The sequence below is a fragment of the Mustela erminea genome, chromosome 19, assembly GCF_009829155.1.
Source record: "Mustela erminea isolate mMusErm1 chromosome 19, mMusErm1.Pri, whole genome shotgun sequence".
Lineage (NCBI taxonomy): Eukaryota > Metazoa > Chordata > Mammalia > Carnivora > Mustelidae > Mustela > Mustela erminea.
In genome coordinates, this window is record NC_045632.1 from 47,598,006 (window position 1) to 47,620,193 (window position 22,188).

The 22,188-nt window shown below is 41.1% G+C and overlaps 1 protein-coding gene across 5 annotated transcripts in view; it reads left to right on the forward strand.

Moving 5' to 3' along the window:
- HYDIN (HYDIN axonemal central pair apparatus protein) overlaps nucleotides 1-22,188 on the forward strand; it is a 379,729-nt gene that overhangs the window by 101,207 nt on the left and 256,334 nt on the right. For all 5 annotated transcript variants that reach the window (XM_032326077.1, XM_032326076.1, XM_032326075.1 and 2 more), the window contains 2 exons: nucleotides 7,822-8,021; nucleotides 16,037-16,161. In XM_032326077.1, the coding sequence (XP_032181968.1) occupies nucleotides 7,822-8,021; nucleotides 16,037-16,161 (325 nt within the window). The remainder of the gene's footprint in view (nucleotides 1-7,821; nucleotides 8,022-16,036; nucleotides 16,162-22,188) is intronic.

Sequence of the window (22,188 nt, forward strand, 5' to 3'; positions counted from 1 at the left end):
CTAGTTCTATGAGCCAGAACCCACTGGAGAACAAAACAAGCTTTGGCCTTCATGGAGCTTATGTTCCTCCATGAATAACAGGCAGATGTATAATGGAATGTCAGCTACTGATGTGGTAGAGAATAGAGAGTGATGGGCTCTTGTTTCTTTTCGCGGGGGGAGGGGGTTAGGGAAGCCTTCTGTTCTCAGGTGACACTGAGCAGAGAACCAAATTAAGCTGCGCACATCCGTGGGAAGACATTTGTCGGGGAGAGGGAATAGCAACTACAAAGGCCTGTGGCTGAGACACGCTTGACAGCAGGCTCGGGGAAGAGCGGGGAGGCATGTGGTGGACGTGAAGGGACCTGCTAGAAAATGAGAGCTAGATGTATCTCAACTGGGAAGATCTGGATAGTGACTGGACATTTGACGATATTGGGGAGATACTGTAATTTTTTAGGTATGGTAACAGTATTGTGGTTATGTTAACTTCTTAAAGGTCCTTATCTTTAAGAGACAAATAACAAAGTATTTACAGAGGAAATAATATGGTGTATGGGGTTTACTACAAAATCCGTGGAGCAGGAGCAGGATAGATGAAGCATGACTGCTCAGGTGCTGAAAACTTGGAAATCTGGGTGATAGAGATAGATACACGTGTACATATACATATACATATACACATACACATGCACACATATGTATGTATATAGGTAAATATTTTTTAAGTCAGTTTGCTTAAGTCAGGGCCCAAACAAAGACCTGAATGCATCCCCGTCAGGTTCTGCCAAATGGTCCTCTATCCCCTACGTTTCCTGTAAACTGGTGGTTACATCTAGAGGCTTGACTGGATTCATATTTGATTGGGGGGGGAGGCAAGAATTCTTAGGTGGTTGATTCTTCTCTTGTATTACATCAAGAGGCAAAAAGTGTCCGTCATTCTGTTCTGGTTTTGTAATGATCCATTGAGGATCCTGAGGTGCAACTCCTCCAGGAAAGATAAGATACAAACGGAATCCCTTTCCTTTACCTCCTAGGATGGGTTTTGCTTAGCAATGCCATCTCTGCCTTGCATTTTGGGATCCGTCTGGTTGCTGCATGAGGATAGACTGAAGGGAGTGTGAGGTGTGGCAGCGAGTTGCCCATCCTTATCATCTAAGAGCATCCCAAATTGGGATTGGAGTCCCTGCTGCCTACAAGAAAAGACTGCGTTTCCCCCAGCCTCCTTGGTGGCTATGTGTGTCTGTGTGTTGGCCAGAGACGTGAGCGAGGTTTCCAGGTGTGTGTTTGCCGAAAGCGGACTCAGCGTGCGGGTGCTTCCTTTTGCCTCTCTGCCTTCTCCTTTCGGCCTGCTGCCCAGCTGGGAGAAATAGCCGGCATCCCAAGAGTTACTGTGCTGCACGGGCCGACATGGAGGACAGATGCTGAGTGCAGTCATGGTAGAGCAAGAAGTTAGGAATTTGGGTCTCTGGGGACACTGCGGAGCCACCATCTCAATCCAGCCTGCTTGCTTATGAACTGGTTTATGGGAGAGTAATAAACTTCTGCCTGTCTAATCTAAGTTGCTCTGATTTTATTCTGTTTCCTGTTATATGCACCAGAATCCAACCCTGTTTACTACAGGCATAAGAGGCTGTTTAATAGTTGGGGTAAAAGATGAGGATGATTTGGACCAGGAAAGTGACAGCGAAGGTGTGGGAAGTAGGTGGACAAAGGATACACATTTTTGTGGCAGAGCTGTCAGGATTTGCCAAGGGGCTGGATAATGGGTGTGAGAAAGGAGTCTAATTTGACTCCTAGTGTTTTGGCAAGCAGCTGACTGAACGGCGGTGCCATTTATTAAATAGGGAAAAGTGGAGGGAAAGCAGGTTTGTGAGGCTGGGTGGGAGTAAAGTTGGGAATTGGAAGGATTCAGGGAATCTGGTGTTTATACATTAAGTTGGAACTTCCCTTTAAGCATCAAAGTGGAAATACCAAATAGGCCATTGGACACAATTATCTGTGGCCAAAGGGAGATATTGGCTACAGACAAATATTTGAAAATCATATAAAGATGATCCTTTCCACCCAGGGGTGGATGTTGAGAGTGAGTGTGCATCAAGAAGAAGTTGGGGAAAGGAGGAGGTGCCTGCAGAAGATGCTTCTAAGAAGGGGTGGCCATGAAGTCGGAGGAAAACCAGAAGATTACAGTGCTCCGGAGTCCCAAATGGATGCAGTATTTCAAAAAGGAGAGAGAGATCAACTTTGGATTATGTCCAAAGCTATGAAAAGTAGAATAGAATAAGGAGGCTGAGTTAGCCACTGGATTTGTCAAAGCCATTAGTGACCTTGGCAGGAAGAGTTTCTGTGGAATGCTGTATACAGAAGCCTAAGCGGGTGGGTTGAAGAGAATGGCAGCAAGGAGGTGGTGATATTGAGCACAAGGAACACCCGTGAGCGGTTTTGCTGTCAAGGATAATTAGAAAAATGGGGCCGTAGCTGGAGGTGGATGTTGGGCTCAAGGGTAGATGAGTTAATATTTAAGAGGAAGCTATCCTGATGTGTCAGTGCTCAGTAAAGTGGGAAAACGGATGCTTCAGGAAAATCCTGGAGTGAGCTAGAGGGATTGAGATCTAATGCACCAGACAGGGGTTGAGCTTAGGAACAGGAGTGAAGGCAGAGTAGACGGGTATGGGTGTTGGTGGATTAGTAGATCTGGGGGTAACTTGGAAAGCAAAAAGTTACAGGGGAAGTTAATTACCTTAAGTGGATCATTTCGACATGAATTGGAAAGCAACCACATTATCACCATACACTATGGATAAAAATGGTCAAAATAAATTCAGAAGTCTCAGGTCTCTTTACATGACAAAGGTCAGAGGCCATTTTCTTTGAATAGACAAAGAAATGTAACCGCCGCCAGGAAGCCAAGAACCCCGCTGAGTCTTATGAAGAGTCGGTGGTAAAGGGTAAGGCCCACGGTGCCTGACCAGTCTCGTTTTCAAACTGATTAGGACTTCAGAACTGATTCTTCCCTGCAGAGGGAAGAATTTCAGATTGAGATCATATTTAATAAATACTTTAAGTGGTTAAAGACTCCATAACATTTTCCAGGGACACCAAAGATTAAATTCACTGAGTCCTAATCAAATATAGCTCCAGTTTTACTCTGTGCTAGTCATTCTTCCATCAGCTTTAGGTGTGGACGTAAGGCAGAGGGAGGATTGTGAGGGGCTAACCATGCTTGCCTCTGATGAATGCCTGGAGAGTCATTGGCTGCAGGAGAGAACCCCATTTTCCTTTGCCCGAGACTCTGAAGGACAGAATTATTGCCATGTTTGTTCTCTTATCATGGAGCTCATATAAAAATCAAGATTCATTCTTCTCCCATCTCACAAAGTCAAATCTGCCATTTTCATATTTTGCTGCTCTGTTTTTTAAAGTTTGGGGACTAGGTGTTTTGGAAGGAAAGCTAATGGACAAAAAGTAGACTGGATGTTTTGTCTGGAGAGCATTTTTATAAAGGATAACCTTTTAGGATAGATAGTAACTCATGGCTATGTCTCTCATAGTACAGCGGAAAGAGCTTGGAATAAATATTTTGGCTCCAAATGGTGACCTGATTGCTCTGAATCTAAATACAGTGGAAAGGGAGTATATAAACTAAAGTAATTGCTTAGCTTGAAGGCTGACAGAGTCTCCCCAGGCATTACGTCTGAATTAATTGTAAGCCAGTAGAGCGATATATAATTGTATATTACATAATCTAATATAGTCATATTAAATATAGAACTTCAGAGATTAGAATACATTTTTAGGGAGTTGTTTAAAAAATTTCTTCATATTCTTTTATGAATATATGAATTGATTATGAAAAAAATATGTACTTCAGACCAAACTTCAAATCTTCCTCTGATGGAAATTTGACATGGTTTGAAAACCTCTCTGAACATTTCAATTAGTCCCCTAAACTGTTTTAAGCTGTACGTAATTTCTTATAGAACAAAGCAGAAGGTTTGTAAATACAGAATAAAATAAGACAAATTACTTTGGGATCACCTCTCATTCTGGATTCAGTAGCATCTTTTGTTCTTTCTCTCAAAGCCTCTGTTAATATGAAGTCGCCACACGTGCCAGAAGCTTTCTAGTTCCTAATTCCCAACAAAACCTTTGCTTGCTGGGTTTGATCTACTAAGAAAAAATGAAAACAGTACTTATCTCTTTAGGATTCTGATGAATTCAGACTAGACTGTTTCATTGGTGAATTCTGTGGGGTTTTCTAGGATTAAGTATGCTTAATGCAATTTGTACTCCCTTATGTGTGATTAGCATAATTTTTGAGCCTGGCATTTCCATCTAGAAACCAGAATTAGTTGAAGAGCTAAGAGTCCAACAACTCCATTTTAATAAATTTCATGACTACTCTCCATTAGTTTTTATTACTTATTCCTACTGTAAGGCCTTTACATTTGCAATTCTCCTTGCCAGAAACACTCCCTCCCTAGATCTCACTTGACTGGCTCCTTTTGCTGTTCAGGTTTCTATCCAAAGGCCACCTCCTCAGGAAGGCCTCCTTGATTGTTCTAACCAAAAGCAGCCTCTTCCAGCATTATCACGTTACCATGTTTTATCTTCTTCAAAGCCCTTGTTGCTTTGTGAAATTATCTTGTTGTATTATTATCATGAGGATTTTCATTATTATTATTCTAACAATAAGAGTAAACACAAACCGGTATACCTTACCCAAGTCCTTGTATTTAATACAGCATTTTAATAATGACAGCTAGTGTTTATGGAGTACTCACGACTCACCAAGTGCTAGACAAAGCATGTACCACACTAGGCCAGGCCACTGCCTTGCTGCGTGGACTGGTGCAGGGGTTTCCTGACTCTCCTAGCTTTTCCCATTTTAGCTTCTTGTAGTTTGCTGCCCACAGAGCAGCTAGTGATCTTCCTAAAACATAAATCAGCTTTCAACAGCAGCAGGCTTTCGGGCATCTTCGGGTCCTAACTAGTTTACCAGGCCTGGTGGGATCTGGCCGCTTTTACCTCCCTGCCCTGTCTCTAACCTCTCCTGACCTCTGACCTCTGGCCCCAAATCACACTTCCCTTAGTGTGCCGTCCAGCCACACACGGCTCAGGTCTCACTCTGCTCAGATCTCTGCTGAATTATTACTGCTCACAGAGGCCTTTCCCAAGCACGTCATGTAAACAAGCAAGCAATCACTTTCCAGCCCCTTCTCATGCTTCATTTCTCGCTGCTGCTCAACATTGCTTTACTCATTTTCCTGCCCTCAGCAAATCTTTTTTGAATGTTTACTACATTCTGGGCCCTGTTCTAGGCACTGAATACACGAAGTCAGCATGATGAGCGAAGTCCCTACTGATGCTGGAGATACTAGGGGCAGGCATGTAGTGGACTCAAGAAATAGGTAAAATACGACTATGTTGGATGCTTCAGGAAAACGGAGGCAGAAGGAAAGGCTGGGGAGTGCTGGGGGTGGGGTAAGTTTAAACTTGGGCTGCCAGGAGAGGCTTTGGTGAGCCACGAGCCTTATCAAGTCCTAAAGCAAGTGAAGGAATGAGTTCTGTGAGTGACTAGAGGAAGGCGTGTTCTGCTCAGAAACAGCATCGTGTTTGCAGGGTCTGGAGGAGGATTGGCTCTAGCATGTTTGAGGAGCGACGGGGAGTGAGCAGTGGGGAAAGGGGCTGTGGCCAGAGAGGTGACCGGACACCAGGCTGCAGCATTCACAGGCCCTCCAGGTCTCAGCCTGGCAGGCTGAACAGAGGAGCAGCCTGAGCTGACTTACATTTTAACTGGACCCCCTCGGGCCCTGTGTGGAACGCGGACTTTAAGGGAGCAAGGGTGGAAATAGAGGCCACTTAGCCCAGGAGAGATTGGAGCGGCTTGGGCAGAGATGGGGAGAAGGGATTGTGATCTGAATGTATTTTGAAGGTCAGTCCTATAGAATATCCTAAGAAACTGAGAAATAGAGTGATCAAGAACTCATTCCAGGGTTTTAAATCCAGGCCACTGGCCCAGTGGTGATGCCAATACCAAGATGGGGATGCAGTAGGGGAACAGATGGAGGGTGTAGGGAGGGCCACAAGCAGGACCCAGATGGCATTATAGGGCCTATGTGGGCATGAGAAAAAGGGTCCTCCTCTGGGCTGATGCAGTTGGAGCCAGCCATGTGAGCTGGATTTTGGCCCCTATTCCTTCTCCATCTTCGTGCAACTGTAGGCAGTGACATCGATCAGATGACGTTTGGGATATGCCATGTGAGCATTCCTGAGTTCATCTTTATATATGTGTTGTGTTGTATATTAGAAGCGCTTTACTTACCTTTTCATGATCTATGTCGTTATGCAGCTTGAAGTGATGCACGTCTTGTTTTCTGCTTCATTGTATTTGCACACCTAGCTCAATAGCTGGTACCTGAACCCTTCATAAATGTGGTTAAATAAATAAACTAACCGGGGAGACCATTGCTTTATCCTGGTCCTGTGGGTTGCTCGAGATTGAGGGCATGGTCAGGTTTGTGTGTCAAACTATATGTCAGACATTCCCATTCCCACTCTTTACCTAAAGCCCACGGAGAGATTTCCTATAACCTCCACCTTTTAATACCATTTACTACACAGCTGCTGAAAGAAAATTTAAGTTCCAAGTGGACTTTACATTTACGAATGTCGCCATGCAGCTAAATGATGGGAAAACTTAAAACAAAAGCTCGGTTTAGATAAATTCCTTTCATAGTAACTTCTGAGCTTCTGATCTATTCTTGAGGGGACTACTAATACTTTCCTTTTATATCTAGTTTTGTTTGTTGGTGGGGGTTCCATTTTTACTTTTCCTTTGGTATATTGAAGATGAGCGTTCTATTTTTCTATCTTATGAAATAATAAAAAAAGGGGGGGTGCCTTAATTTCAGCATTTCCTTACATTTAAATCCAAGACTAGGGAAAATACATGTCTTGAACCTCAGCATTTTTATGTAGAATGGTCAGTGATGGCTTTGCTCAAGAGACGAGGTTTAAACTGGGCTATGTAACAGTTTGTTATTGTCTATAGTACCAAATTACCCCTAAACCCACTGACTTCAAATAATAAACATTATTGCTCACAAGACTCTGGTTCAGGGGTCTTGACTGGGCCCACTCATGCATTGGGTCAACAAATGCTGCTTATCTTGGTTGGGCTCTCTCACATATCTGGGGCTGTAGGCTAGTCTGGCATGGTCCTGGCTGGGACATTTGGGCTCTCATCCTGCAGTAGGCTGGACAATGTTTACTCATATGGCAGTGGCAAGGTTCCAAGAGCAAGACTAAAAATGCCCAAAGCTTTTGAGGCCTCAGCTTGAAACCGGCAGAGCATAATTTTGACCACGTTCCATTGGTCCAAGCTTGAGATGGAGAGATAGACTCCACTACTCATGAAGGAGAAGCTGCAAGGTCATAATGCTAAGAGTATTGGCTTGGAGGGACCATAAATTGGAGCCATTAATCTAATGGCTTGGAGGATAAATAGGATTTGGAAGAAGGATGTGAAGCAACTAGTGTGAACTTCCTCTGATCTAAAGAAAAATGTACCTTGACTGCCTGCATCCTACCTCTTTAATATATGGAAAACACATGAAGCATAAGCTTCTCCACTGACTTGTGGGTTTTAACACTTGAACTGTTCTCTTTCTCTCAGAAAAGAGTGTCTCATGGAAAGCACATCTGTAATTGTCTTGAGGAGCTTTCATAGAAGACATTAAGTTGGTTTGCAAGGCAGCTGGCACATGGCCATTTTACTTGCACAGTTATCTTGATCATGTGGGCATCTCCACAAATAATGATTATACCCTTCTCTTGTAGGATTATGCCCATATTTTGACCTGTATAACTGAAAGAGAAAAGTTTATTGTACCCATCAAAGCTAGGGGTGCACGAGCCATCCTAGACTTTCCTGACAAACTGGATTTTTCCACTTGCCCTGTCAAATACAGCACTCAGAAGATTCTGCTGGTACGAAACATTGGCAACAGAGATGCTGTGTTTCACATGAAAACCCACAGGTATGCATTCCTCCAGTTCTTGTTTTTGATTGATTATAGCTAGATCTATTCAGCACAGGTAATTTGCTAGAACGGCACTCAGGGTGGAACTGCTTGTTATAGTCTTCAGTTGCAGGGCCAGGAGACCTCACCGATACAGAGCCAACTTCCTCTTCATTCCAAGAGGAAACTAAAATTCAGGAATCACTTGGGGTTTGGGTATGGGTGGTTTTTTGAAATGTTAGTACAAATCTTTTTATTTAGCATAGAGAACGGCCCATGGAAATCTATTAGGAAATATATCCAGTCTTTCTAGATATTTTCAGGTTATCTGTTCTGCCATACTGTAGGTAGTAGGGCTGCTGGGGATGTGGGTAGAGGGCACATTCCTTGGCGGGGAGTTTGTGTTTAGTCTTTACAGGAATGTCCCAGGAGCATCACTATCTCAGAATAGTTTCATGTAGACCTAAGTTTATGTCTGGATTCCTATTTCTTCTGGCTGAAATATTACTTTTAATATTTCTTATAGCACAGGTCTATTGGAAATTCTCTTCATTTTGTCTACTTGAAACAAAGCATTTTGCCTTCATTTTTTTTATTTAAAAAAAATTTTTTTAAAAGATTTTATTTATTTGCCAGAGAGAGAGAGAGAGAGAGAGAGAATAGGGAGGCAGAGCGGCTGCAGAGGCAGAGGGAGAAGCAGGCTCCCCACCGAGCAAGGAGCCCGATGTGGGACTCCATCCCAGGACACTGGGATCATGACCTGAGCTGAAGGCAGCTGCTTAACCAACTGAGCCACCCAGGCATCTCTTTGCCTTCATTTTTGAGAAACATTCTCTACAGTTTAGAATTTTGGGTTGACTGTTTTGTATACGTGTAATTTGTTTCAGCAGTATAAAGATGGCATTTCATTGTCTTTTGGCTTACATATTTCTTATGAGGTCTCTGCCAAAACTCTTTGTTCCTCTAGATGTAATTATGTCTTTTTTTGTGGGCTGCCTTTCAGATTTGTCTTTATATTTGGTTTTTAGTCATTCAAATAAGCTATGTCTAGGCATGGGTTTTTTTTTTTTTTTTTGTCTTTTTTGTTTGTTTTTTGTTTTAAGGATTTTTGTTTTGTTTTTGTTTAGTTTTGGTTTTCATCCTGAGTTTCCACACTTGCTACATCTTTTGTTATTTTTGGAAAATCTTAGCCATTATCTCTTCAAACACTAATTCTGTTCCATTCTCTCTTGCACTTTCTTCTGCCCACAGGGAAGTTCTGTGGGCTACCAGTAAAGCAGTCCGCACCTTTCCCTCTCCCCTGGGGGCGGGGGGATTGTCCATCTTCAGCTTTCAGTTTGCTTGTTTGCTCTGCAATATCTGCTTTCCGATTCGCTCAAGAAAAGTTGTGATTTTGAATTTACCTGCTTTTTTTTTCATTGTTAGGGTGGGCAACCTCTTTCTAGCTTTCTGCATCCCAGGCAGAAGCAAGACCCCTTGAACTCATTTAGCTAAATCAATCAGCAACGACAAAGTTGTTTTGAAGATCATTGTCTTTTGACCTTGTCCCTAAGTGCTTATATGGCCTTTGTCATCTCCTGGTGAGATTCACAGAGTTGGAAGGAGTAGGAAGCAGGTTAACTGGCTTGCCATGACTTACGAAAGAATGAATCTTTTTGGATTTAAAAAAGTCCTCCCACAACCACTTTCCATAATACACATTAAAAACTTCCTGTTATACTCATATTTTTCCTATGAAAAAGAAAACCCACCTAAGGTGGAAAAACAAGAGCGGGCAGCATAACTTCCTGGACTGAGGCTGAATCTTAAAAGCTACCTATAAATGGCAGTTTACTCTTTATTGCCTTCATACAAGAGTGAAGTAAAATCACTTCATAGATCACTTCATAGTGTGAAGTTGCAGGAAGAGACGTAAAACTTTTCTGCCCATGTAACTATGAATGTGAATCATCTTCTAATACAGAAATACTTCCAAGGTAAAATAGTGAGCCAATTCAAGGACTAGCTAGGAATCATGAAGCCATTAGAAACTCTCGTCCGACATTCTCATTTTACAGATGAAGGAAATAAGGCCCGAGAGGGGAAATGACTTATCCAGGTTCCTTCGTGAACTAACACCAAAACCTGGATCAGAACAAACATGGGCCAGTTCTGGGCTTACTTCCCCTCGGATCCACTCCTTCCCTTTCCCAGGCTTCATTCAGTATCTCTCGGCAGTTAGCTTTCCCAGCTGCCTCAGCAGAATTCCAGCTGACTTTGACTATTGCAGGGCACTAGAAGGAGAATGCAGAGTAACAAGGGGCCAGGGCATTTCTCCTCCACCCTCTCTGCCTTCAGCAGAGGCCCCAGCAGAGGCTGCATCTCCCGGATGGTTCTGATTCCTGTTGGCCTAGCCTGACCATGGTTCCAACTTCTGTCAAGTTCCCACGATCTGATAACACTTCCTCCTCCTCTTGTCTCCAGCCCAGGGGTGAGAATCGCTAACTGCTGTTACTTATCCCTGAGAGATCTTGTCATCTTAAATTGGGCTTCTCATTTCTCTCATCTTCTGGACAATCAATCTCTCAATTCAATTTGTTTGCAAATATTTTTGCTTTCCTGTTTAGGTATCTTATCTATTCGTGATAGAGTAGTTTTATGTTCTTTCCACAAAATGCATGTTTTCTAAACATGCCATCAATTCTTTGAGTTACCCCAAATCCTTCCAGTAAATCCGTTTTCTGAAGTTAGCCAGAGTTGGTTTCTGTTGTTTGCAGCTGAGAACCCTGGGGGTTGCAATGAGAAAGGATGTAATTGAACTTGTGGTCGCATTGTATTAAATCAGAATCTTCGGGGAGATGCCCTGACAAGTGTCCATTCTAAAAAAAAAGTGTACAGTGATTGTGTTGCCGCAAAGGTGAGGACCACTCTTTCAGTTAATATGATTGCCAACGTGGTAGAGCAATGGATATATTGTGAGATTTTGGAGTAGAAAACCCAGGGTCTGCTCTTACTCTGATCACTTTAAGAGTCAATGCACAGAAACAATATCTCATGGGAAATTATTTTAAAAAATCAAATTCTTTTCATTGAAATAATGATTGAATTAATGGTTAAGTTTATAAATGGTTAGGTTCATATAAATTATAAAAAATAAAATGTTCTTTATATGTCTGTTGCCCCCATTAGAATGTGAGTTTCTCAAAAAGCAAGGGTTGTATCAATACCATCCAATTCATTTCTATTTTCCCTGCATCAAATATAATGCCTAGAAGAATTAAGTGCTCAATAAATGTTTATAGGATGCCTAACCAACAGTATATCACAAGGCAAAGCTACAACTATAAACCCGTACAATAATTTAAAATAAAAAAATTGTCCTAGTACTATAAAACAGGCATAATGTTTTTACGCTAATAAAAGGAGTCACAGTGTGCTATAAAATATACAGAGAATATAAACCATTACTCCTCAAGTTTATTGCGGATTTGACCTGAAACTCTAGTAGGTACCAGAATAATTCTGACTATTAAAGTGGGATTAATTTTGGAAGGTGAAATAAGAAAGATGAAGAAGCAGTCTCAAAATCCAAAACCTTATGTCAGGAATCAGTTAATAAGAAAGATTGTCTGAAGAAAACATACTAATATTAAATTCCATATTTAATATAACAGAGCCAATATTTAGCCTTCTGCTAAAATATTGATTTGTAAGGATGGAAAAGTTTTAGTTCTCAAGAGCAGTTTACAGTGGGTTGAACAAAAATCTCAAAATCTTTTTTGTGGCTCATGATTTTTCCGGAACCCAAGTTCCTCCCTAATCAAGCATTCGGTATTAATGGGGCTATTATATCAAAATCAAACATTTTGGTAGACAGAGCCAGTTCTATGCCCTTGAGAAACAATGCCTTTTAACCTCTTTGTTAAGAGTATTTTCTGATACTTGATATTTTCTGGCCGGTTCAGCCTGACTTCCTGTAGTAAAATGAAGTACAAAATCAAATTATAGACAATGTTTAATGCCAGAACTTAACACACTCTACCCAATTAACATCTGATTTATTGAGAAAGCTTAGGCAGCTCTAAGTAGCAATGGTTGTCCCAGGTGTTTTGTTTTTTTGACTACTGAAGAAATTTAGTGTAATAGAAACCCAACAGTGAGCACAACAGAAAAGTATCTGTTACTTCTGTATAGAATTTGGATTTCTGGAGGTCCTAGAGAAGGATCTCTTTGTCCATAGAAAATTAGCTTAGGTTCTACTGTGCAATACCATCCAATTCATTTCAAAGCTGTTCTTTTTGCTACCAAGAAATGTTTGAAAAGAAAATGAAAGCGCCATGTAGGAAGAAAAAATATTAGGACCCAGGGAGGCAAAAATAGAAGAAAATATTACAACATTGTACCCAAAGTCAGGAAACTGGGCCCAGTTCTCAGTTCTTAAGTTTCTTACCGACACCATCAGAGACCAAAAGGAAGCTTTAAGACTGTGAGCCTTACTTTGGATCTCCTACCTTCAACTCAGGAAGCAGAGATTCTTGAGATGCTAAAAGTCTGCTCCTTTTCTGTTCCACCAAAATGTTATAAAGGTGACTTAATGACTACAGATATTTTTATTTCCCTCTGAGAGTTGGTTGTAATTCAATCCACAACCTCTTCTGAGAGGCTTCTTTCAGTAAAGAACTGTGCATAGGATGAGAGACATAAAGATGTATCTCTTCAGGTGGCTTCAATGTTCAGGCATGGTTTGGGGAGGCAGAAAGAACTTGAACTTGCAGGCAGGCTTCTAACCCTGCTCCACGACCACCTCGTTGGGTAACTTTGGGCCAGTTGCCTGCCCTTTTAGAGCAAGTATTCTCATATCTAAAGTGGAAATAACAATACCTACTTTCTGCAGATTTTCCCCAGGGTTAAGAGGATTGGCATACAGAAGGGACCCAACATAGTTAGGGCCCGGTGTGGAGTTCATGCTCATGGCAGCTTATTTGCTTTCCCTTTCGTGTTGTCTCAAGAGTCTGTAGCTGCAGACAGGAGCAGGTGTGAAAACTAACTCTAGTACAAGGTGAACTGAAGTGAGAAGTAAAAAGAAAGTTTGAGCCTCTGAGGAAGGAGACTTTGTTAACAAGACAGAGTCCAGGAAGATTCTAGTTAAGAGGTGCCTTTGAGTCTGGGCAGTGATAAGTGACTTTGGAGGCATTAGGACCTGTGGAAAATGCTAAATATTCTTGTGGGAGCCTAGCAGCTGGGGAATGTCTGTGCAGGGGGCACGGTCTGGTTGGAACAGAGAGGGGGCGCTGCTCGGTGAGGTTATGGTGAAGGGAGCGGAGCCCTCCCACCCTTTCCTTCCCCAACTGATTTGGAATGTGACAGATAACGTGGGACATTTGCACACACATTATGTGTTCAATGAAAATGTAAAATCTTATTGGGAGCAGATTGTGTGGAACCTCAAATGCCTAGGACTTTGAGCTTTATTACGTACATTATGAGGACCACTGAAAGTGTTGAGATGCATGTGTTATGACCTATAGGTGTTTTTTATGGTATCTCTAGAGCAGTATGAAGGATTGAGAGGAGAATAATAAAAACTTGAACTTATTTAAACACCCAAGATCATCCTCAGGCTCATCGTCCATCTGGAGGCTGCCAGTGATGGAGATAACAGAAATAATAATAAACATTAGTTTAGCACTGCCTAGTGCCAGGTTTTGTTCTCTACACTTTACCTGTGTCTGCTCCTTTGGTCCACCTGACAAACCTACGGAGTAGGTGCTGTCCTTACCCTCATCTTATAGACCAGGAGACTGAAGCTTCAGTGACTTGCCCCAAGGTCATGGCAGAGCTGAGTTTTGAACTTTTTCTGTTGGCTTCAGGCTAGGGACCACTACCCGCATAGAGCCTCTACACAGTGCCTGCGGTTCACTGGAGAGCTGGGGCTATAGGTGTGGGAAAAGGACAAGGGAATGGGAAGTGAATGTAGAGGGAGATCCAAATAGAGAGCCCCAGAGAAAAGAAACAGTTTCCCATGGTGGGAAGCACTGCAGAGAAGATCTCAGGTACCACCATGTCCTACCCTCACCATGGCTCTGTACCCTCACAGAAGTTTAGGCTTTCAGACATGAAGTTCATTACCTAGGGGAAGATTTCAGGGATAGAACTAAAAAACAGTGGTGATAGAAGTAAATAATCAGAAAAAACGTAGCCTGCCAGATACATTGTACAACACATTACTTTGAAAAACTAGCAATTTAGAGAAGTGAAATGGACCATGAAAATAATTAAATGGGCTGGGTTTTCTATTTAGAAGGAAGAACTCTGTAAGTTATTTAAGGTACCTCATGATCAGATCCAGCTTCTCTCTTACCACTTCCTTCCAGGGAAATGAAATGAAATGATTTCCTGTTCCCAAAGCCACCCTACCACCCCATCATGTGTCCGTGCACAAATTCTATTTTCAAGGCGTAGAACTTATCCCCAGTTTGCCTTTCTAAATGCTCTCCACCAGTCTCCAGCTTGCTGTCACCCAGGAGGCTGACCTGCGTGGCATGGCTCAACAGGCTCCCATCCCTTTGGCTTCTGATTGGGTTCAGCCAGTGGGAGTCCCAGCAGGTGACCAGATGAGAGGATGTGAAGTCGGGACACTTTGTCCCCTAGTGTCTTCCCTGTGAGGCCATCTGGACTGACTGTCTGTCTCTCTTGACTAAAGGTCCTTGCTCCTCGTACAGCAGCGTTCTCATAGGACTCCTGTAGGTTTCAAAACCACTCCTTCTCCTTGGCTCTTTGGGCCTAGAGGTCATAATGGCTTAACTCTTTATAACCCTGGGGGATTGTATCATTTGTAGTTCCCCTTCCCCTTCTGTTAAGCAGACCCTTTATTAAAAGTGCCCTAAAGTCATCCTCACGTGATTGTGTGATCTTCGGGAGTCTCACAGAGTTTTCCATTATGAAAACTTCTCTTCACTGACCTATCACAAAACTTGGTTTTTTATCCCTTTGAAGGTATTTTTCTTCTGCAAATTATAGTATTTGCAGACATGTTTTAGGGCTGACCCCTGGAATCACTCCATGAATGTTAAAAGAGCGGCTGAATAGCAAGGACCCAAACGAGAATATTACTGTATCCTTTAAGTTTCTCTTACACCTGCTGGTCTAATACTGCTATTTTAACCTTAAAAGCAAAGTTCTTTCATGTCAGGGGAGAAGTGTACTTTACTTCTGAATCACCAAATTGTTCTAGTGCCTGCAGTGCTAGAACTCCCCTTCCTCCACAACCTCTCTTCCACTCTTGCTGGGAATGCAAGCTGGTGCAGCCACTTTGGAGAAAAGTGTGGAGGTTCCTCAAAAAGTTAAAAATAGAGCTGCCTTATGACCCAGCAATTGCACTACTGGGTATTTACCCCCAAAATACAGAAGTAGTGAAAAGAAGGGGTACATACACCCCAATGTTCATAGCACCCATGTCAAAGACGGCCAAACTATGGAAGGAGCCCAGATGCCCTTCAACAGATAAATGGTCCAAGAAGATGTGGTCCATAGACACGATGGAGTATTACTCAGCCATCAGAAAGGATGAATACCCAGTTTTTACATCAACATGGACGGAACTGGAAGAGATTACGCTGAGTGAAATAAATCAAGCAGAGAGCGTCAATTATCATATGGTTTCACTTAATTTGTGGAACATAAGGAACAGCAGCGAGGACATTAGGAGAAGGAAGGGAAAAACGAAGGAGGGGAAATCAGAGGGGAAGAAGAATTATGAGAGGCTGTGGACTTCGAGAAACAACCTGAGAGTTTTAGTGGGGACGGGGGTTGGGGGATGGGTGAGCCCAGTGATGGATATTAAGGAGGTCCCATATTGCATGGAGCACTGGCTGCTGTACACAAACAATGAATCATGGAACACTACATCAAACACTAATGATGTACTGTATGGTGACTAACAACAAAATATAATAAGAAAAGAAAAGAAAGAAAAGAACTCCCTTATCCTTTCCTCCTCCCCCTCACACCAGAAAGGAATGGGCTCTGATAGTGTGTCTCACTGTGTGCTGCAGGCCTTTCTCCGTGGAGCCATCTTCCGGAACTCTAAATGTGGGGGAGTCCATGCAGCTGGAAGTGGATTTTGAGCCGCAGACTGCGGGCAGCCACAGCAAAAGGCTTATCGTTCATTACGACACAGGTATGCGTCCTTCTTTGTTAAAAGTTCTACAGGTTAAGAAAGGTCAGATGGGGGTCGCCTGGGTGGCTCAGTGGATTAAGCCGCTGCCTTTGGCTCAAGGTCATGATCTCAGTGTCCTGGGATCGAGCCCCGCATTGGGCTCTCTGCTCAACAGGGAGCCTGCTTCCCCTTCTCTCTCTGCCTGCCTCTCTGCCTACTTGTGATCTCTCTCTCTGTCAAATAAATAAATAAAATCTTTAAAAAAAAAAAAAAGAAAGAAAGGTCGGATGGAAAATATGGTGAAACAAAATAGGAAATGGTTCTTTTGGCTGCTTTAAGCTAAGCTAAGATCCATAAGGTGAAGAACCAAAGAATGAATGTCTCCCACAGAAATAATGTTGAGCCAGAAATAAATCCCACCAGACTGGTTTTTCCAATGCTTGAAAGCCTGACAAATAACAGTTCTCAGAAAGGGAACTAAACCCTGAAGTCACACCGGTAGCTTAATTGTATTTATATGTAAATGAAACATTATGGTAACTGAATACCCCATGGATTTTCCATTTGATTTATTACTGCAATTGTCTTAAAGTTTAAAAAAAATGTAAATCCCAGTTCAAAATGTCTCCTGTGTGCTGACCAGTCTACGTAAGATCCACTTGCCTTAACCCTTAGAATGCACAACATCTTACTTAAATGTGATTCTGTGTCTATTGCTACCAGCATTTTCTGAAGGCTCCAGTCTGTACAATAACGAAAATTATACATTGTTTTTTGCTAATATTTAATTGATGGTCATGTAGGCTGCATGTACGCTAGGGAAGTCTCCAAAGTTGGTTGTTAGATTAATATTTTACATTGCCATTTATTATTTCATGATTTTTCTCATTTCCTTCTCACTTCTTTTTTCCCCATTTGTGTTTATTGACCCAGATTATCTGCATCTGGAGGGCACTGTAGGCAGAAAACACAAGTGCACAGCCAGGGAAAGAGCAACAGATGACATCTGGGTCACAGTTCAGAGTTGTTGCTTTTGTGGACACACCTCTGAGCAGGGCAGCTCTAGTCCGTGCTTAAGAACCCTTTGTTAAGTGGTCCAAGTTCCACGTTGCCTGAGAGAGCAATGCATACCCAGTGGTACCCCCTGTGTATCTTATCTTTCAGTGTAAGTCAGGATTCACTGGCTGCTAGCAACGCAAACCTTAAGCAAAAAGGGGAGAGTTTTGACCCATATAACCCAGCAGAGAAAGGTAAAAAGCATAACTTATAACACATCAGGAACATGAATGTTTCCAAAGTACCTGTGCCATTTTACAGGCCCATCAGCAGAGCCTGAGACTTCTGATTGCTTCAGATCCTTGCTGATAAACACAGTTGTCGTCGTCTTTTTTTCCTGCTACCATATAGTGTTGTCTTGTTCATTTTAGACCCACTAGTAGTGTGAAGCTCTGTCTTCTAGTGGTTTTAGTTTTTATCTAATGATTAATGATGTTGAGGACCTTTTCCTGTGCTTACTGGCCATTCATATATCTTTTTTAATGAAGTGTCTGTTCAAGTCTTTTGCTCATTTTTTATTGAGTTGTTTTTTTCTTTTATTAATTTGTAAGAGTACTTTATAACTTGGTATTCTGAACACTAATCACTTGTCAGATACGTGTATTGTTAATATGTTCTTCCAGTCTGTAGTGTCCCCCGTTTCATTTCCTTCATATTTCTTCAGCAGCAGAAATTTTTAATTTTGATTATGTTGACATTATCAAAATGCATTATTGATGCATTTTCCTTTAAGATTAATGCTTTTTGGGGCACCTGGGTGGCTCAGTGGGTTAAAGCCTCTGCTTTCGGCTCTGGTCATGATCTCAGGGTCCTGGGATCGAGCCCCACATTGGGCTCTCTGCTCAGCGGGGAGCCTGCTTCCTCCTCTCTCCCTGCCTACTTGTGATCTCTGTCTGTCAAATAAATAAATAAAATCTTAAAAAAAAAAGATTAATGCTCTTTGCCTTCTTGCTAGGAAATCATCACCTTATCAAGGATCACAGACATACTCTATGTTTACTTTTAAAAGAGTAATAGTTGTAGCTTCTTTGTTGAGATTAATGATTGATCTTTGATTTTATATTTGTATGAATATGTGTGAGGTAGGGACTGTGTTTGATTTCCCCCCTTTGTGGATTCTTGGCTCTTCTCCCTTCTGTAATCTTGTTCTGGAATTCCAATCAGTTACTCTGTTACTCTGTTCCTTAGTCTATTATTATTTTCATTTATTCCTTTTTTTTAAATAAGAGATTAACATTTTTAAAAATGTTTTATTTGAAAGAGAGAGAGAACGTGAAAGCAGGAATGTTGGCAAAGGAAGAGGGAGAGAATCTCAAGTAGACTCTTCACTGAGTGTGTAGCCCATGTGGGCCTTGACCCTAGGGCCCTGAGATCATGACCTGAGCTGAAACCAAGAGTCAGAAGCTTAACCAACCAACCACCCAGGTGCCCTGATTTTTTATTCCTTTAAACCTCTACTGTACTTTTTCCATTTCTTTGTCTTTGTAGAACTTCTCTGAATACTTTTTTCTTCTCTATTCAGTAATTCCCTCTTCCGTGAAGTCTCATCTGCTGAGTTTTAATTTTTCAATTTTAAGTATTTTCATTTCTGAAATTTTATTTGGTTCTTGATTCAATCTGTTCTTCAATCTGATTACTTTCTACTCTTTTATTCTTCAAGTTTCCCTTTTATTTCTTAAGCATGTTAAACATTGTCATTCTCATTCTGTTTCTGAGCATTTAAATATATTAAATCTGTTTATTTAGTTAGTTTGCTTTTTATTAGTTCTGATGGTTTTCAACCACGATATCTCTGGGGGAGGAAGAATATGGTTTTCCTCCACTCTTCTAAGCTTTTGGCTGGGCTCCCTGTAGCAAAGGACAGATTAAGAAGAGAAAAACATACACATTTATTTAATGTAAGTTTTCCTTTGATGCATGCAGGCCAAGTCCAGGAAGCCAGAGGGGTTCCTCAAGATCAGCCAAGAAGGTCCTTGGCTTCACTAGGATGAAAATCAAATGCGAGCTCTCAGGAAGTGAGAGCACAGTTTATTGAAGATAAGGAGAGAGCAGATATGGATGGAGATTCTGGGAGACTCAGAAAGGAAAAGAGGGAGTCTTGTCTTTGTCAGGGTCTGGTATGCATATCCCCTCAGGCATCCAGAAACTGGTTAGAACAGGCCCAGGTCTTATTCCTTGGAGCCAGGGGGGCCTTGGCCTGGAGATATCCGGAGCCCTGGTCTGGAATGCGCATATGATGACTTCCTCAGGTCATTCTCATCTGGTTCTTCCTTAGATGTTATCTGTTCTAGAGAAATCATTAACTCCTTGTCCCTTACAAGGAGGATATACTGAGGGATGTTTTAAGTGGGGTGGGGGTGCAGATTCTGGTAAGAACAGAAACAGGAAAAGGAGAAAAAGCAGATTTTTAGGGAGTCTTTCTCTTTGCCTATCTCCTCAAGGCATGCACGCTTTCATAAGGAAATAAAGACTTGGAGGAGTGGTTAAATCTGAGTTGGGTTTTTTGTTTTTGTTTTTGTTTTTGTTAGGTTTGGTGAAGAGCAGAGAACTGTTGAGAGAGAACTGACAAAAGACAGCCTGGGCACTACAATATTTCTTGGAATTTTTCACTTTGATGTTCTTACTTTCTGATAGGGTTAGTGATGGATTTTAAAGTAGTTTAAAAACTATTTTTATCAGCTATTTTAGTTATTTCAGTCTCCAGTTTAATTTGCTGCTTAAAACTGACTCTATGTCTTTTTTCACATCATTCAGCATGACTTATGGAGTAGTTCATCCTTTCCTACTGTCCTATAACGCTCTCTGTGTAGTATAGTATGAATGTGGTTTATCTCTCCGTATTTAGGTTTTTGCTAATTTCTCTCAGCAGTAGTGTGGCTGGGCAGAAGTCTTGAACATTGTGGTTAGGTTTATTCCTTTATAGCCTTATTTTTTATGTTTATTATTTACATATTTATTATGTAATCTTCATTACATTTTTTAGTGAGATATAATCTAGATACAATAAGATGCACAGTTCTTCAGTGTACAGTTTGGTGAGTTTTGGCAAGACCTGTGTAATGACCACTCCGTTAAGGATAGAGAACATCCCTGGCTTCAGGGTCCTCTCATGCCCTTTCCAGTCAGTCCCTCCATCCCCGTCCCAGACATTCTGCATCCTCTCACCCTATAGTCGTGTTGCTTGTTCTTGGACTTCAAATAAATATGCTCCATAGAGTATATAGTCTCTTGTGTCTGGTTTCTTTCACTCAACATAATGTTTCGGAGATGTATTCATGAGGTGTGTGTAGCAAACTCCCTTCTTTACCCGTGAGCAGTTTCCCACTGTAGGCTTATCCATGGTTTATTTGTTCTCCTGTTAATGTAACTTTAGTTTGTTTGAAGTTTGGGATTATTATGAATAGAGCTCGAATAACCATTCTTGTACAAGTTGTGTGTGTGTGGGGGTGTGTGTGTGTGGATGTGTTTTTATTTTTCTCAGGTAAATGTTTAGGGGTAAGGTTGCTGGGTCATAGAGTCGGTATATGTTTTAACTTTCTGAAAAGCTTCCAGTTTTCTAAAGTGGGTGAAGCATTTTAAAGACCAACCATAGCACCCCCTCACCAAGCCAGGTGGTAGATAGGTCTTCTGGTTACTCCACATTCTCATTAACTCTGGGTCATTGTCGATCTTTTAATTTTAGTCATCCTAGCTGCAGAGTTATTATTAGCCAAATATAAACAAAAGCCTATATATTTTGCTTTTTTTTTAATATTTTGTTTTTAATTGGCATTTCTCCAGTGACTAATGATGTTGAGTATCTTTTCATTTGCTTAGACCATTTTTATGTATTCTATTCTCAAGTGTGTATTCAGAGTTTTTGCTTATACTTTAGGAGGTTATTTGAACTTTTGTTATTGACTCATGGCTTTTTGTTGTTTTTTTTTTTCCCAATACATGCCTTTCAGAAACAGTTATTACAAGTATCTCCTAAAAGTAGATTATCTTTCTAATTTTCTTACTAGTATCTTTCATTAGCAAAAGAATTTAATTTTGATGAAGTACAGTTTATCACTTCCTTTATAGCTGGAGAGGTATGTTTCTTCTAATTTTATTTTCTAAATTTTGGGAGCATATCAAAAAGGAGTTGTATTTTGTATATTGATCTTTTATATCTTCAAACCTTGATAAATTAACTTATTAACTCCTACTTTATCTGTAGGTGATTTTGGATTTTGTATATACACAGGACTTCTACAAATAATGATAGTTTTATTCTTTTTCAGTCCTTAAGCCTTTTATTTCTTTCTTTTTTTTTTTTTTTAGCTTTTATTTATTTATTTATTTATTTGACAGACAGAGATCATAAGTAGGCCGAGAGGCAAGCAGAGAGAGAGAGAGGGAGGCAGGCTCCCTGCTGAGCAGAGCACCCGATGCGGGGCTCGATCCCAGGACCCTGGGATCATGACCTGAGCCAAAGCCAGAGGCTTTAACCCACTGAGCCACCCAGGTGCCCTAAGCCTTTTATTTCTTATTCTTTCTTGCACAGCTAGGCCTTTATCAGAGTTTAATGGAAATTATGACAGCAAACATCCTTCTCTTGTTCTCAGTCTCAGAGTGGAAGTTCTCACTGTTTCATCATTTAGTATGATGCTATTAATGGATACTCTCTTTCAGATTAAGAACATTTCCTTCCATCTCTAGATTTCTAAGAACTTTAATTTTGAATGGGTGTTGACTTTCATATATTACTTATGCATTTGTTGAGATGGTCATATATTATTTCACCTTTTCATGCAATGGCTTCGTCTTTGGTCTGAAAAAAATGAATCAGTCTCATAAAACAAGTTGGGAATTATTCTACTTTTTCATTCTCTACAAGTGTTGTCATTTATAATATTCATATTATTTCTTCTTTAAGGGTTTGGAAAATTCACTTTTCAAGCTCTCTGGGCCTAGAGCCTTTTTTGGGAGGTTTTTAGTTATTCAGTTATTCAGTTTATTTAGTACATT